Source organism: Girardinichthys multiradiatus, chromosome 20 (assembly GCF_021462225.1).
Source record: "Girardinichthys multiradiatus isolate DD_20200921_A chromosome 20, DD_fGirMul_XY1, whole genome shotgun sequence".
In the NCBI taxonomy this organism is placed as follows: Eukaryota; Metazoa; Chordata; class Actinopteri; order Cyprinodontiformes; family Goodeidae; genus Girardinichthys; species Girardinichthys multiradiatus.
In genome coordinates, this window is record NC_061812.1 from 39,593,368 (window position 1) to 39,609,734 (window position 16,367).

The window sequence follows — 16,367 nt, forward strand, 5'->3', positions numbered from 1 at the left end:
TCAAAAAAGATAAAAAAGATTATTTGCACATGAGAAATGGTTTAATGAAATATTAAAGCTTTGCTGCTTGGTTGTTTTATTGGTAATTTTCTGTCCACTTCATCAAGAAACAACGTGAATTTTATGTTTAATTTAGAGTCAAATTGAATTCTTGCACCGCTGACAGTTGAGACGCATTTAAGCCACAAAATAACAGACTATTCACATTACAGTGAAACGCAGCAACTGAAAGGGTTCTTTGTGGTGTTTGCTTGTCCTCACCTCTGTGTTTGCTCACAGCTCTTTGGTCATTATGTAACCACATGAACAAATATCTCTTTATCTAAATCAAGATGAACAGCCTTCAGACCACCCTTCACTCTGTGTGTGTCTGTCTGTTCTGCTGTATTATTGTCGTCTGGGCCATGGGCTAAGCATACCACCTGCACCAAGTTAATATTCCTTCAGCACAGCAATCAGATACGAGAGTGAGTCAATCCTTTCTTATAAGCTGTGTCTTGACTCGATTAACTAAGTTATTTATTTAGATTCACAACATGTTTTACAAGAGCCCCTCATAAAAAAAAATGAATAAATAAATGTAAATGAATGAGGAAATAAAAATAATCTTACACCATTTAGGCAACCACGACATCTAGTGGTCATACGCGATATTACTACGGAAATCTTCCTTTGATTTCTGTACTGAAATGTTGCTTGAAGCTTTTGTATTTTCATTTAAAAATTTAAAACTGAACTAGTGACTTGTTTTTACATGAAAATTTTCTAAATGATCTAAACTAATGAGAATAACAGTGCGCTCTACACCTGTGATCCAACTGGCTGATCTGTATCAGAAAGAAAACCTAAGAGCTGTGTCATATCATTAGCTAAATGTCAATTAAAGAAGATTAGTAAAATATTTGTATACAGGGTCAGTCTGAGATATAACAAAACTTTGCGAATGCTTAAGCCCCCTTGATTGCTTGGGGGATCTGAGAGAAACTGAATTCACACAGCACACGTTGACAAACACACAAGTTGTTTACATATTAAGGAAAGCCTTTATAGTTTGAAAGTTACGTTGACAAAGTCATGATTTAAAAGGTAATGTCCTAATATCTTGCGTCCGCATCATTAAACTTGCTATGCCCTTGCTATGTAATCTACAAAGCAAATAAAAGAAGAATATTGACAATGGTAGGTTTAAGTGGAGGTAGACTTATAGGGTCACACATAGTCTTGGGCCAGGTCTGTTTATATGTATGATATTTATTGTGTAAGATGCTGAAGTCATAAATGTAACCTCAGGGACCGAATTTCACATGTGACAGGGGGCCGAGGAAACTGGCAAGCTAAAGAGAGACAAAGACCCCTGCAGGATCTTACTTTAGTCTTCCAGCAGCTTTCCTTGACCACAAGTGCTGCACTTACTACAGTGTTCTCTGTTTGATCAGTCTAATCAACACCATTTTTAGATAAACCGTGGTCCGTTTGTTATTAACACTGTGTTTCTATTACATTGACATATGAGAATATGTATTTATTTTATACACAGCTCTCTTATGATGACAAGGCATTTCACTCTGATTGAAGTATAAAATCAGAGTAATTGCAGCTCTAAGATTTATTTAAAACCACTAAGATGTGTTGTTCCTTGGCCCAACTTGCTACAACAAAGACTTTTTCAATGACAAGTCTTCAGACAGTTATTAACTTAGGTGAACTAAGGTAACTGATTCATTCAATATAAAACCTTTATGATTTATTACCAAAAATAGCTGATATTTTTTAACCATTATTGGTTGTTATATATACAAACTTATATGACTGATAGAATCATATCTAATAGTTAATTTTTTGTAATGTGGGATCCTTGTCCTGTTTCACGACTGTTGGACAGATGGCCTCGTGATTTCCTCAAAAAGCACTTTAAAAGAGGTTAAACAAAATAAAGAAACGTGTGTAGAGTACAGGATCCCCCAGCTTCTTCAGCTGTAAACCATCAGCCCTCCACCTCTGCCTTACAGCAGGTATGTTTTTATTATTAGTAGTATTATCTTTGACATGATGTGCACCGTTCAACCAACATGGTAGGCAGTTTATAGCAACTGTCTTCAACAGTTTTCACATGTGATAATCCCTATGTACACTGTGGGGATGGCTCCTGCTCCATCTACTGGATGATTTGGAAATGGCAACTCTTCCATGATTGAGGGGTAAATGAATTCCTTTAGAAAGAAGCAATAAGGACTTGTTTTTGTAATGTAATGTTTCTGCAGACTATTCTGTTTGTTTTTGAATAAACAATGACATGGCCTAACGTTTTAATGTGTTCATATTAAGTTATATACAGATTTAAAAACCTAGACGGATATTATCTATATATCTGACAGCTCTGGGGGTGACCTTACTGTGACTGAAAGCAGGTGAATATTTGTGAAGCGATTGGATTTGAAATCCTCCGTGATTTGTAAAGAGGAGGAAAGCGCTGAATGATCTCAACAGATATCTTTTTGAGGTTTTCAAAACACTACTATTGCAGTTAACTTTCTATTGCTTAATCAAAGGCAGCAAAATAAAAATAAAAAGCACCTGCTGGTCTGCGTTGAGATAGGTGGGGTTGGCTAAAAATGGAAAGTCTCCAAATCACAGCTACTAGTTTCTTAACGAATGGGCGCCCTCTAGTGGAAAGGAGGACTTTGTGAATAACAGATGCTTATTTAAAACGTAAGCAATAAAAAACATGCATTTTTTCTTATCGAAATGGTTCTTCTGGCACCCTAAATAAGGCGTGTCTGCAGGCAGGCGTGCATGCCACCGTCGGGGAATCATTTTATTCTCCGTTTGCTTGTCGGAGAAGTGACGTGTGCCTGCGGCTTGTCTGGTGACGTGTCTCTCCGACTCTCTCTTTCCTCTCGCAGCGGCTGATGGAGCCACACTGACTCCTCTGTGCACTTAAACTGTTAACAGCTACACAGCAGGAGTCGGCCCAAGGACACCATGGGGAGTAAGTACTCTTCTCTTTTGTTCTTCTGTTTACCTTTTTGGAGAAAGTTGAATTAGTAGCTTGTTTTATGGTTGGAGAGCAGTGACCAGTGAGCTCTCGCAGGGGAAGCTAATTAGCTAGCCTTCGTCTGGTTGGAAAGTTAAACCTCCTTCTAAAGACCCTAAATTTAAAGCTTTGGCGCAGTGGACATCGGTGTAGTTAGTTGTAAATGTTACATAAGATTAATAAAGTCTACTGTGCGTCGGCTGTGGTTTTTGAACGCATTTGTCGTCTGGTTTGTAGTAGGACTCTGTAGTTAGCATTTAGCTAACGTTAACACCTAACACCTAATTTTGTTTCTCTTTATTATTTTTTTTTCAATACCGTTCCTGATATCTATCCCTCCTAATTGAGTCCATTATCTGGGCTGCGTTAATTAAATCTCTAGATGATGTTATAGTCAGCTTCAGTGATTGACAGCTCTGACTGTCACAGAAGCTGAAAACCATCTGATAAGGATAAGGGTCTGCATAGTTGACACCTGTGGCTCTGAGGCAGTCGCATATTAAGATGTTCTGCGTTTAACATGTTAACCAGTTACCCATCGTGTTTTGCTTTGCTGGCAGCTGGTTAGTGATGACGTTGCATCAGCGCTCACCTGGTCAGAGAGGTGTAGGTAAACTAAAATCTTGCTGATACAGCAACTCTATGCTCTTTTTTCCCCCTTTTCTATATGCAGTTAAATTTTTGGAGGTCATCAAGCCTTTCTGTGCAGTCCTGCCAGAGATTCAGAAACCAGAAAGAAAGGTGAGCTCCTGTCTTTTTTTATATGCATTTGTAGGTTTGTTAGCAACATTTTCTAGAGCTGTGTGTCAAAAGATCAAAGATCATGCATGCAGGTTAAAAATTAAGGTGGCATTTTTCAAATTGACGCTTTGAAAAAATGTGTGGACCAAAAACACAAAACAGCATCATTTCAAATAACATTTTAGATACTGATATGAAATACTCAACAGTCTTTGTTTAATATTTTTACATCTTACCACTAAAACTAAATGTCAGTCAGCTTGCAATAACCTTTTTATTTAAACAAAGTGTCACATTTGTTACTCTTAAATATGGTATATTAGGCACTTAAAAGAGCAACAGAGAACTTAATGTATTAAAACCAAAATACATTCTGCTTACAGTGTTTTTCAAAGTAAACATTTATTCTCAATTTATGACCACAGCTAATTTCGATTTTTAAAAAATTGTTTTCCCATTAAAACTATAAAAGACTATGTGGTTTATTAAAGAAATTCTGTTTGTCAGCAAGTAACTCGGGTAATGACAAAAGTACTGGACAATACTAGGGGTAAAAACTTTTATTCAGCCTCTGTGAAGTTTTTGAGGGAATGGTGAGGAGGGTAGTGTCATCACAAGTCAAGCGACTGGACCCCGAACTAGTGGCAACATATCTAATATTAGTATGGCATTCTAAATGTGTTTGTTAAACTGAATGGCATCTCAACTACTCCTGTTTTCCATTGTAGATTCAGTTCAGGGAAAAGGTGCTATGGACAGCCATCACACTATTCATCTTTCTGGTGTGCTGCCAGGTGTGTATCTATTGATGAACATGAAATAGCGCTTTGTTCTGACACCCTTTCTGTGTTTTTTACACACTATTTAACCTTTTTGTTTTTATGTATTTTTACTTATTTTTTTCTAGATCCCACTCTTTGGCATTATGTCGTCAGATTCAGCAGATCCCTTCTACTGGATGAGAGTGATCCTGGCTTCCAACAGAGGTGTGTATGTCAAATATCTGCCACTCATTATACAGTAGAAGAAAGAGACTGATGGCACCAACTTCGGCTTGGTCCGCACTGACTGGTGACTTACCGGCCTGAAAATAAAGATGTTTTTCCGATCGGTGAACACGCCATAGCTTAGTGACACTCGTTGACTTTAGCAGCATTCTTCGGTGCGGAAAATGTCCCTGTGGGAAGAAAACCTAAATGTACCAACATTTTCTATCAGTGAGATGTTTAAAGCCAGAGGAAGCAATGAGATGTGAAGAAAAAACAAAAACAAAAAAACATTTTAAAAGGGATTTTTTTTCTGAGACATGTCTGTGGTTTGTACAGACAAAGCGCAAGACTGTCAGCAGATAACAGGAAGGCTGAACGGAGTTCTGCAAAGTTGCTTTATTTTATCCCTTTCAGCCTCTGCCAAGGCACATGTTGGGTTTGGAAATGCTGGCAGACCTTATGAAGCTTTATAGTTAGGTTAAGGTTAATGCTGTGTTAGTAACATTGGCAGTAATGTTACAGCAGGGAGGCTTGGAAAAATGTTCAAAATACTGTGCTTATATCTTCCTATGTTATAGTTCAGAACCAGCTAACATCGGTACTGGTAGGTCAACGTTTTATTAAAGCTACGAGTCAGACGTAAAATTCTGATTGGTGCATTTGTATTTATTTCCCGTGTAATCAAATCAAAGCAGTCAAGCCACAGTTGGTGTTGCGTTATCCCGCGCTACGAGCCACAGGTCAACAGTTGTCGGCTCCTTAGTGTTGTCACTGATTTTCAAAATTGTTGTCCTTCTGTTTTGGTCTCCAGGTACCCTGATGGAGCTCGGTATCTCACCAATTGTCACCTCAGGCCTCATCATGCAGCTGCTGGCTGGCGCCAAGATCATCGAGGTTGGTGACACTCCCAAAGACAGAGCTCTCTTCAATGGAGCTCAGAAATGTAAGTCCATCTTTGTGATTTTTGTAAATTGTTGCAAAACGTTTGGAACTTTGTGGACATCTTCATTTGATATTTTGAATGTGTAAAAATATCAATCTGTGTTCAGGCCGATTTATTTTTCTGTACTTTATGCAGTGTTTGGAATGATCATCACCATTGGGCAGGCCATCGTCTATGTCATGACTGGCATGTATGGAGATCCTTCAGAGATGGGTGCTGGCATATGCCTGCTGATCATCATTCAGGTTATTACTAAAATCCCACTAATGATAATAAAGGTTTAGTTTCAGTCTGGATAAAATGAAAGTGGATCCTTGTTAATCTTCATGGTCTTGCTCAGAACCTGTGCCTTTTTTATCCAGCTCTTTGTTGCAGGTCTGATAGTGTTGCTCCTAGATGAGCTCCTCCAGAAGGGCTATGGTCTAGGATCTGGCATTTCTCTCTTCATTGCGACCAATATATGTGAAACCATTGTCTGGAAGGCCTTCAGCCCTACCACTGTCAATACTGGTAGAGGTATGGGCACTGATAAAATAGTTTTGTTTAAAGCTCAAGGCTCCCACAGAGTCTGGTGTACCGTGAGCAGTGCGGACGTTTGAGGTTTCATAGTCGAGCGTACCAATTTCCTACATCTCTTGTGACAAATTGCTCAATTTCCCACATTTTCTGCCATGGCATCATCAGACAAGAAGGAAGAGCTAATTTGCCTTTTCACTTTGGAAAAACAGAAGAAAAGAAGGTGCTATATCAGGCCATTAACCCACACTAGAGATGAAGAAAGAAAATACATTACGCTGGTGAAGGACACGAAGACGATGGACAGCAAGAAACACTTTGAATCCTTCCGAATGGATAGTAACAAGTTTGATGAGCTACTTGGACCCCTGGCCCTGTTTCTTCTCCACCAGGCCACCCACCGCACACCTGTCAGAGAGTGGCAGTGACACCGCACACCGTCGCGACTGGTTGCTTAGGGCAGCGTGTCGCATATAAAATAGTTCAATGTGAAGACTTTTTCCCACCCAGAGGTTTATTGTGTGACAGCGCACATGTCTGACCGACGTCCGTAGATTCAAGTACGCCCGACTCTGTGGGAGCCTTAAGAAATAGAAATAAGGTGTTTATCCACAGTGAGTAAACCAGTGGATGCTGTTGTTTGACCAGGTACTGAGTTTGAGGGAGCCATCATTGCTCTTTTCCATCTGCTGGCCACCCGCACGGACAAGGTGCGTGCCCTAAGAGAAGCTTTCTACCGGCAAAACCTGCCTAACCTCATGAACCTCATCGCCACTGTCTTTGTGTTTGCCGTGGTAATATACTTCCAGGTGAGACTCTTATCATTGTCTGTTGCACAAAATTAGTTTGGATTACATGCTCACTTTCCTGTTGTTGTGATGTTGTCAGGGCTTCAGAGTGGACCTGCCTATCAAGTCAGCTCGTTACCGTGGGCAATACAACACCTACCCCATCAAGCTGTTCTACACCTCCAACATCCCCATCATCCTACAGTCTGCCTTAGTGTCCAATCTGTATGTGATTTCTCAGATGCTGTCGACACGTTTCAGTGGCAACTTCCTGGTCAATCTCCTTGGAACCTGGTCGGTAAGTATGTTATGGCTCCTTTGGCTTTGATATGATGCCGTATAAATGTATTCACTGGCGTGGAACCTTTGCACATTTCTTCACATTCCAACAACAAACCTGGACGTTTTTATAGGGTTTTTACGTGATAGACCGACGGAAGGTAGCATGTGAAGTTGAATGAAAATATTACATCCATCCGTCTATTGTCTATATCTCCTTAAGCTTGCACGGTTGTTGGGGGTTGCTGGCTAGATTTCTGATTTAAAAAATAAAAATCTGAAAAGTGTGGTGTGCATTTGTATTAAAACCCTAATACCCCTTGATGAACTCTAGCGCAACCAGTTGTTTTCAAGTATTACCTAATTAGTAAATACAGCCCACATGTGTGTACTCTGTCTAAATCCGGATGTTTTGTAAAATGGTTTATTAGAGAACATGGGTTCTCTGACATCAGCATCATGAAGACCAAAGAAACCTACCAAATATGCCCGTCCACCCAAAGTGACAGACTGGGCTAGGAAGAGAGTATTAATCAGAGAAGCAGCCAAAATGCTATTGGCCATTCTGGAAGAGCAGCAGAGCTCATCAGGTCAGGTGGGAGAATCTCTTGGCAGGAAAACTATTAGTTGCGCACCCCACAAATTGAACCTTTTTTCATGAGTGGTCAGAAGAAAGCCATTATCAAATGAAAGCCAAAAGAAGTTCTCTACAAGCAAACCCATGGAAGAGAAAACTTAAAGCATTTGGCCTACATGAAAGGTGTCCATAAAGTCAGACGGACTGAAATAAATGCACACCACACTCTTGTGATTTGTAAAAAGAAAAAAGCAAGAGAACCATGTGTCTTTCCAATTAACAGTTATTCATTACTTTGTGTTGGTCTGTCACATAAAATTCTTATAAAAGAAACTGGAGTTTGTGGTTATAACTTGACAAACTGGAAATCCTCAAGGGGTATGAATGCTTTTGCAAGGCATTGAAAACCTTGCTTCAGACAGATGATTAGGCCATGATACAGCTCAGGTTTATACAGAGCTTCATACATGTGATCGGATTTATGGCTAAACCAAAATGTTTCCAGGACACTTCAACTGGAGGACCAGCTCGGGCCTACCCAGTGGGCGGTCTCTGTTACTACCTTTCTCCGCCTGAGTCATTTGGTATGGTCCTGGATGACCCAGTTCACGCCGTCATCTACATCATCTTCATGCTGGGCTCCTGTGCCTTCTTCTCAAAGACCTGGATTGAGGTGTCGGGATCTTCAGCCAAAGATGTGAGTGTTGTGGGCTGTGCTACACAGCTTGGTCTCGAGATAGGTTGAACATTGGAAACATTTTTGGATGTTATGATGTTATTTATTTTTTCTTTTTTTTTTTTTTAGGTAGCAAAACAGCTGAAGGAGCAGCAAATGGTGATGAGAGGACACAGAGAGACCTCAATGGTGCATGAACTTAACAGGTACCAAACACATATATTGGGTAGAAATGGTGTTCTTGAGTACGCATGTCTAATTCTGATGTGTTTCTGCAGGTATATCCCCACAGCTGCTGCATTTGGAGGGCTCTGTATAGGAGGGCTGTCTGTCATGGCAGACTTCCTGGGAGCCATCGGATCTGGGACAGGAATCCTCCTGGCCGTTACCATCATCTACCAGTACTTTGAGATCTTTGTGAAAGAGCAGAGTGAAGTTGGCAGTATGGGAGCACTGCTCTTCTAATATCGAATATGCCTATCTCCTGACACACGAGATACAAAGAATCCAGCTATTTTAAATTTTTTATCCCAAACACTTCTGTTGGTCTATTTCACCGCAGGGATAAGTTTTTTTTGTTTTGTTTTTTTAACTCCACCATTTTTGTTTTCCACCATACTGCTCTTGCAGAAAAGTGTTTCGGTTACTTTCAGGGTTGAACGTAGTATCAGTTGTCATCAATCTTTTTTTTCAGTAGAGATCTCTGCAGGCTGCCTGAATCACCCTCTGGCTGCCTTATCAGCCTAATAACGCTTAAAAGCACACGGTTGTGACTGGCTGTGACTTACCTCAGGCATTTTTCATTGTAGGTGTTTAAGGAACACTAAGACGGCATCAGCATGCTGATCCTGATCCACAGCTGAAAGCGTTGCGTTCGGACGTTTCGGAGGGGAGTTGATAGAAAGCCATGTCGTGTAAATCACCTGTCAACCATGTTTGAGGTTTCAAAAAGCCCAGAGTAGGATGTGGAAAGCATACCGAGAATATGCCGGTACTCCTCATACCTGTCTCTGGTTATCTCAAACTGTAATATTTTCATTTTACTTTATTATTATTATTTTTTTTTAATCACAGACTGTTTATATCCACACCCGTCTTACGCTGGGGACAGCGTTTGTCCAATGTTCCTGGGCCCTCAGCGGAACTCGTCTGTGTCATCTTGCTCTTTTATTCCCAGACTGAATCGCTGCTGAAAACTGCCGGGATGGTCGGGATGAGGGTGGGTTTGATAGGACTGAGAAAGGGGTTCATTTTTGTTTTTACTTTGTGTAAGACATAATTGTGTTATTAAAAAAAAAACCAATGTTTTCCAACACAGTTTGTGGTTTTTTTTATTCTGATGCTGATCTTTTAAAAGACATTTATACCGTGAACAAGAAATATTTATTAGTGCAGAAACAATGCACAGTACAGTTCTTATCAAGTTGTATTAACAAAAGTTATATAGAACATTTAGCAAAGGTGCATTACACAACATACTGCTTTTAACCAGCTGTTATTTACTTAGATGGGGTCATCTTTTGGAAAGTCCCTTAATTTACACCAAAAGGCTGTGTGGTTGAGTCTAGAATAATATGCTTGGTACAGTGCCCTCCAGAGGTATTCATACCCCAAGAACTTTTTTAAGAGTTTGTCGTGTAAAACAACCTTTATTGGAATTTTATGATTGACTAGCACACTGATCTCTAATGCCGTCCTGTGCTGTCAACTGCTTTCAGAAGTCGAATAATTAGTGAACAAGAGTGGACTTGCGTGTAATTTATTCCCAGCTGTTCTGTGAAGGCCTTAGAGGTTTGTGAACAAAGCATCATGGAGACAAATATAATTATATTAGGTTATAAACCAGTGTCCTGAGTTTAGAAGCTCTCAAGTCTCTAAGTGAGACTCGAGTTTCCATCTCTGCCACAGAATGATGCTGCCACCACCATGTTTCACCGTGGTGATGGTGTGTTCGGTGTGATGTGTAGTGGTGTTTTGTCGCCAAAAAGAATGTTTTGCATGTAGCCCAAAAAGTTGAGTTAGAATCTAAATTATTCAGCTATATGAAACTTTGTGTTGGTCTATCACATAGAATCCCTATAAAAAACATTTAAGTTTAGGTTGTAACGTGACAACATTAAATTAAGAGTATTCAACTGAAAATACAAAAATCTAGTCCAAACGTATTTATTTATTAAAATACGTTTGGGCGACGTCATTCTTGTGCGCCGACGTGAACAGGTCACCGTCCAGACGGCTCAGGGGCGGAGTCACCCCGGCGGTCAGAGTTCCGTGTGACACCTGCTAGCCTGTCAAATGAAATCTCCGTTGTCTCACGGCGTCTTCCACTTCAGTCGTTTTCTGTCGAGAAGGCCGAAGGTCGACGGACAAAAACACCAGCAGACATGTCGTACTGCAAGCAGGAGGGTAATTTGAATGTCGTTTTCGGCTATGTTTCGCTCCAAGGCTGGGTAATATCAGGGAGCAAGCATGCCACATGCTAGGCCAACGTCTAGAAACAGCGAGAACTTCCCGCGGCTCCAGTGCTTTACCTAGAAACTTGTTCTGGCTGTAAACTTATGCTGGATATAAAATGTAGCGCTTTAGGAAGTTAACATCCTGATTTTCGCCATATCAGTTATAGTAAGTCGTCCGTATTGCTGTTAAACTAGCAGTAATCCTTTGAACCAGAGTGGCCACCAGGGGACGCTGTCAGACTGTGGTCCAGTGTAACAGCAGCGACAGACTTCAGTTTGTTCCTGTAATGAAAGAACTAGAACTGGCAAACAAACCACCTGCACCGTCAGCTTTACTAATAATCACTGTTGTTTGTACCTTTTCACTCATTACAACTTAAGGTAAGGATCGGATTATCTTCGTGACCAAGGAAGACCATGAGACCCCCAGCAACGCTGAGCTGATAGCAGATGACCCCGATGATCCTTATGAGGAGCAGGGTTAGTATTCCCTAGACTCCCGTAGACAAAGCTATACAGTTCTAGAGAAAAGTTTTTTTTCTACACTCACCATTGGCATGGGTGTCGCATTAATGTGGGGTTTTTAATCATCCATGTGAACCTTTATTTTTTTTTCCATGTAATGAAAGTAAAATGGTCAGAAAACGACCAGCTTCAACCTATTTTGAAAACAAGTATTGGCTGCACTGTAATCCACATAGGCTCAATTATGCTTGTGCACACTCACTAATCGGATACATGTCTGTCAGCAAGTAGCACCTTGCCTATACACTTTTAAACCCATTAACAAGCTTCTTCCACAATTCTGCTAGGTATTTGCCCACTCTCATCAGAAACGGTAGCGCTCATTTAAACTGCTTGGTTTCCTGGCACAGAGATCGATTTAAAGAATAGTTCATAAATCATCAATAAAGATTAGGCCCCAGCCATACCAGTCGCTTACTGTTACCCAGCTTTGGGTTTCTGTTTGGCATCATTGCCCGATTCTGTCCAGCTTATATCAGTCCAGTTTGATGTGAAGCTGTAGAATTAAGAGGAAGTCTCCCTCCTTTAGTATTCCATCAATTTTGTGTGTGCTCCAGCACCACTGACTGCAAAATAGGCACTCAGATATCTCACATATCAAATATGTGTCATTAATCAGAAGCCAGTGTTCATGTTTATTATTATTATTATTGGAAGCAAACTGTTAGAATAGAATAAGCAGTTAAAGGGTGTCACTAAGGGTTTAATGCTTATATTGTAGGATAGGTTTTCACGTATTCAGACATTTTTCACGTAGGATTGACTCAAAACTGACACATGTTGAATGTCTTGTTTCTGAAGGCCTGATTCTGCCCAGCGGAGAAATAAACTGGAACTGCCCCTGCCTGGGCGGCATGGCCAGCGGACCCTGCGGCTCTCAGTTCAAGGAGGCGTTTTCATGCTTTCATTACAGCAAGGAAGAAGTGAAAGGCTCAGAGTGTATCGAGCAGTTTCGCAGCATGCAAGAGTGCATGCAGAGGTACCCCGAGCTTTACCCCCAGGAGGAAGAGAAGGAAAGCTCCTCCCAAGCAGAATCGGGCTCTGCTGCCGCTGACAGCTCTGGCTTATTGTCTGAGAGTGACTCTGCTATAGAGGTTTCACCAGACAGCATGTTGCCTACAGACAGCCAGACACCTAGCTAAAGCCTGTCTAACCATCACAGAGTGACTCTCCTTGAGCCGTGGACGGGTCGAACCACTGAAGGCTATCCTACAGAACAACAGCAGAGGACTTTGCAAACGTGCAAAACAACATCTTGATTTGTTTTCTAAGCACTAAAACTTTGAGCATGGACTTGAGTTGTAAGATTCTCATTACATTATATGCAACAGTAGTTTATGTTGTTGCTTCTTCTGACAAACAGAAGAGCCGTTTTCTTCTGTCAGTGTTCTGTTAATGTGAGCTAATCAGGAGCACCATTTAAAAAAATCAAAATAAATAAAAAAAAAGACCTAAAATCCAAACTGACAATAGTTTGATGTTTTAACTAACGATTACTGTGTTTTGGCCAATCACTGATTATGTTGTGAACTGCCCACGTGCAGACGTGACCTAGTCTGTCAGAGCCCTCTCTCAGCAAAGCAAAAGGGTACAGTGGGTGATTTTCAGACCTTTGCGGAGGTAGATAAGATCGGTTTAACATGTAAGTATCGGCCAATTGATTGGCCGGCCAATCAGTCGGTGCACCCTAGTTTTAACTGTTTTTCCAAACCAGATATGTGTCAATGTTTAACATCAAAGCTTTTTTGTCATTTGAGACTAAAACACGTGGAAAAAGAAGAGCAAGGTCGCTATATGCCATCAGTGTGATGTATGTGTTCTGATGTTTCTAACTCTGTCCAGTCGAAACTTCCAACCCTGCACGGGACAGTAGGCGATGATTATCTGTGTCTTCATTAATGTTCCTGCTGTCAAAGGGTTGCAGAAGTCACCTTCATGTTTTTTTAAAGGTGTCTTGGTGTTTGTGACAAATTCTGTATTAAAATGGTCATCTGGTTTTTTTTTTTTCTCTCTCAGATTTCATGTTTTTCTTAAGACGAGGAACAATATCTATACGTTTTATGTAATGTGTGTTTTATTTAGTCAGCAAGAGAAAGCTGATTAACGAAAGGCCAGGGCTAGATGTTTTCTGGAGACCTCACATTGAGGCCAGAAAGCTCACCAATAAGATTCAAGAACAAAAAATAAACTTTTCAAGTAAATATAATTTCTGTGTAGATGATTGTTTCCGTTTATCTTGTGTTTCTTTAGTTTAAAGCACAAATAGTGAAAAAGTTTTTTTTTTTTTTTTAAACCATCTCCTACTGGGCACAAAAAGTCAATCTGATCACCTAATTGTTCAAACTCTGACTTGCAAAACTATTCATACTCCTTGAACTTCATTTTTTGTCCTGTTAGTCACAAATCTCAATGTACTGAGATTTTCTTAGATGATAGACCAACACAAAGAAAAACAAAAATGATACATGCTTTGCATGTTTTGTTTTTAATTAAAAACTGGTGGATGCATTTTAAGTCACCCCTTTCCTCTGATCCCCCTAAATGAAATCCAGCACAACCAGTTGCTTCTAGAAGTTACCCAATTAATAAAGTCCACTTGTGTGTAATTCAACCTCAGTATAAATGCAGCTGTTCTGTGAAACTCTTAGATGTTTGCTAGAAAACCTTAACATCATGGAGACCAAAAAAGCTCCAAAGTTTTAAACATTTCATGGAACTGTTCAATCCATCCTCATTTAAGCTGACAGGCCAGGCAAAGAGAGCATTAATCAGAGAAGCAGCCAAGAGGCTCATGGTAACTCTGGAGTAGCTACAGAGATTCACACCTCAGGGATAATCTTCACTTTCTCCATCTGACCTTTATGGAAGAGTGGGGACAAAAGCAACCGTTGAATGAAGACCCAAGAAGTCGAAGGGAAGCTGGTCTGAGCTTATGGGAAGATGGAAGAAGTTGATTACAGCCCAATCCTGAAATAAATCCTGTTGGAGGCATCCAAAGACTAGATAACCTAAACAATAAGGCAGATCGACTACAGAAGTGTTGAACTCAAAGCACAGTCATGTTAGAAATGCCCATGAAAGTCCAGACCTAAATGTTATTGAGAATCTGATAACTGGTGTTTCAGCCTAGATGTGCAAAGCTGGTAGACATACTGAAATGCCATATAGTGAAAGTATTGACATGCATGATATCCTTCTGAAGCATTTCCAAAAGAATGTTGAAAACTAAACTAATTATTTTCCTTCCACTTTACGAATACACATCACGTTTTGTAGGTCTAACACATAAATTCCCAAAAGAGTCCAGCTAGGTTTGAGGTTATGACAAAATGTGAAATCGTTCATAGGAATACTCTTCCAAGGCACTTTAAAACCTTCAATTTTTTTAACTTACCTGGCCATGGGTTTAGGTCTTTGGTCTCTTCTAGAATCACAACAGTCACTTTTAGACTTTTTCAGAAGTTTCTTTTGGAGAATAGTCTGCTTATATATCAGGTTAGGTCATCTAAATGTTGTTCTATCTGTGAGGATCATAGACATCCATTTCTCAGGCCCCCTGATAAAAGCAAAGATAGTCGAGGCGTCCATGGAACCACTAAACTCTGCATGGTGACCAACAAACGACCCGTTCCCGGCTCCTGTGGACCACCAAGCAAGTATTTCATACCTGAGGAGGAAAACAGTGCAATAGCATGATCTCTTAAGACCATTGGTTGCTTTTTGAAATACACAGATGATGTCTTGAATGTATCTTTTAATGCAAAAACTGAAATGTTGTTTCATGCAGCACAGTTTGGCAGCGTGCCTTTACCTGGGTTCAGGACAGGGCAGGTGCAGCCGCGGCTGGTCCAGGACAGAGGGTACATGCTGACGGTCCCCAAGTGCAGCGCCACCTGACCGGATCGAAGCACCTTACGAACTTTGACCCGCACCTCTGCATGACTGCCTTTGTCATGAGCAGACAGCACACTCGCCTTGATCACTGTCAAGAGCCCCAGAGGAAGAAGATCAAGAAGATTCCTTGAAGCACGGCTAACAGTAGATATTATAAACAGAAGCAGTTTTACATAAGCACGTTTCATTTCTCACCGTAGTCATGTTTGGTCTTGCAGAGGTCAGAGACACTTCTCAGACTTTTCTCCTTACACCTGCATTTTCCTGTGTAAAGACTATAGGTTATGCTCTGATTTTTTACTCCTGTATCTCCAGATTATTCCCGACAGTGCAGACAAACATCACCTGTATAGTGTAAAGCAGAGACTGCAAGCTTCTTCGACCATGGTATTTCTTCAGCTGTGAATATGTGATCCGCATCTGGGATTTTTCCACCAATCGGCACATTTAGTACATGATTGTTTGGGTAGCTGCAAATGTGGAATGAAAGCATTTTGCACATTCTGTAAATAATGCAGCTAAAGCCTTGATAGACAGACATAAAGTAATGCATAATTCTGAAGAGGAAGAAAAATTATACATTGTTTTAAAAAAGTTAACATACAAAATCTGAAAAGTGCACAGGGCATTTAGCCCCTTTACTCTTATGCCCTGAAATAAAAATCTTAGCTTCAATGCTATGGTTTAAACCAAAGCATGTTCATGTATTAGAATGTCCCAGTCAAAGGCCAGATGTAAATCCAATTGAGAAGACTTGATTTTTATACTGATGCTCTTCATTCAGTCTGGCTGAGTTTTGACCGTTTTACAAGGAAATGGTCTAAAATATCGCTAGATATACAAAGCTGATGGAGTTATACTCTGAAAGACTTGCAGCTGTAACTACAGCAAAAGGTGGCTCTAAACAGTATCAGATTAATAACCTGAAAAGAAATGTCCTAGATTTTAA

The 16,367-nt window shown here is 40.4% G+C and overlaps 3 protein-coding genes across 6 annotated transcripts in view; 2 read left to right on the forward strand and 1 right to left on the reverse strand.

Annotated features, from left to right (window-relative positions):
• Window positions 1-2,841: 2,841 nt before the first annotated feature.
• LOC124857534 (protein transport protein Sec61 subunit alpha-like 1) lies at window positions 2,842-9,856 on the forward strand. Its single transcript, XM_047348837.1, has 12 exons — window positions 2,842-2,989; window positions 3,708-3,775; window positions 4,504-4,569; window positions 4,683-4,761; window positions 5,576-5,707; window positions 5,843-5,952; window positions 6,070-6,223; window positions 6,872-7,032; window positions 7,112-7,309; window positions 8,373-8,564; window positions 8,673-8,749; window positions 8,822-9,856. Exons 1-12 carry the CDS (start codon window positions 2,983-2,985, stop codon window positions 9,006-9,008), a joined length of 1,431 nt encoding a protein of 476 aa, XP_047204793.1. The 5' UTR covers window positions 2,842-2,982; the 3' UTR covers window positions 9,009-9,856.
• Window positions 9,857-9,868: 12 nt separating this feature from the next.
• On the forward strand, window positions 9,869-13,730 carry LOC124857535 (mitochondrial intermembrane space import and assembly protein 40-like). Its single transcript, XM_047348838.1, has 3 exons — window positions 9,869-10,949; window positions 11,381-11,479; window positions 12,326-13,730. The coding sequence occupies exons 1-3, from the start codon at window positions 10,928-10,930 to the stop codon at window positions 12,664-12,666; spliced, it is 462 nt and encodes a 153-aa protein (XP_047204794.1). The 5' UTR covers window positions 9,869-10,927; the 3' UTR covers window positions 12,667-13,730.
• Window positions 13,473-16,367, reverse strand: part of si:dkey-202e22.2 (netrin-4) — a 32,788-nt gene continuing 29,893 nt past the window's right edge. For all 4 annotated transcript variants that reach the window (XM_047348836.1, XM_047348835.1, XM_047348834.1 and 1 more), the window contains 4 exons: window positions 15,764-15,888; window positions 15,614-15,682; window positions 15,336-15,506; window positions 13,473-15,191 (listed from right to left, as the gene is read on the reverse strand). In XM_047348836.1, coding sequence (XP_047204792.1) covers window positions 15,055-15,191; window positions 15,336-15,506; window positions 15,614-15,682; window positions 15,764-15,888 — 502 coding nt within the window. In that variant the 3' untranslated portion in view covers window positions 13,473-15,054. The remainder of the gene's footprint in view (window positions 15,192-15,335; window positions 15,507-15,613; window positions 15,683-15,763; window positions 15,889-16,367) is intronic.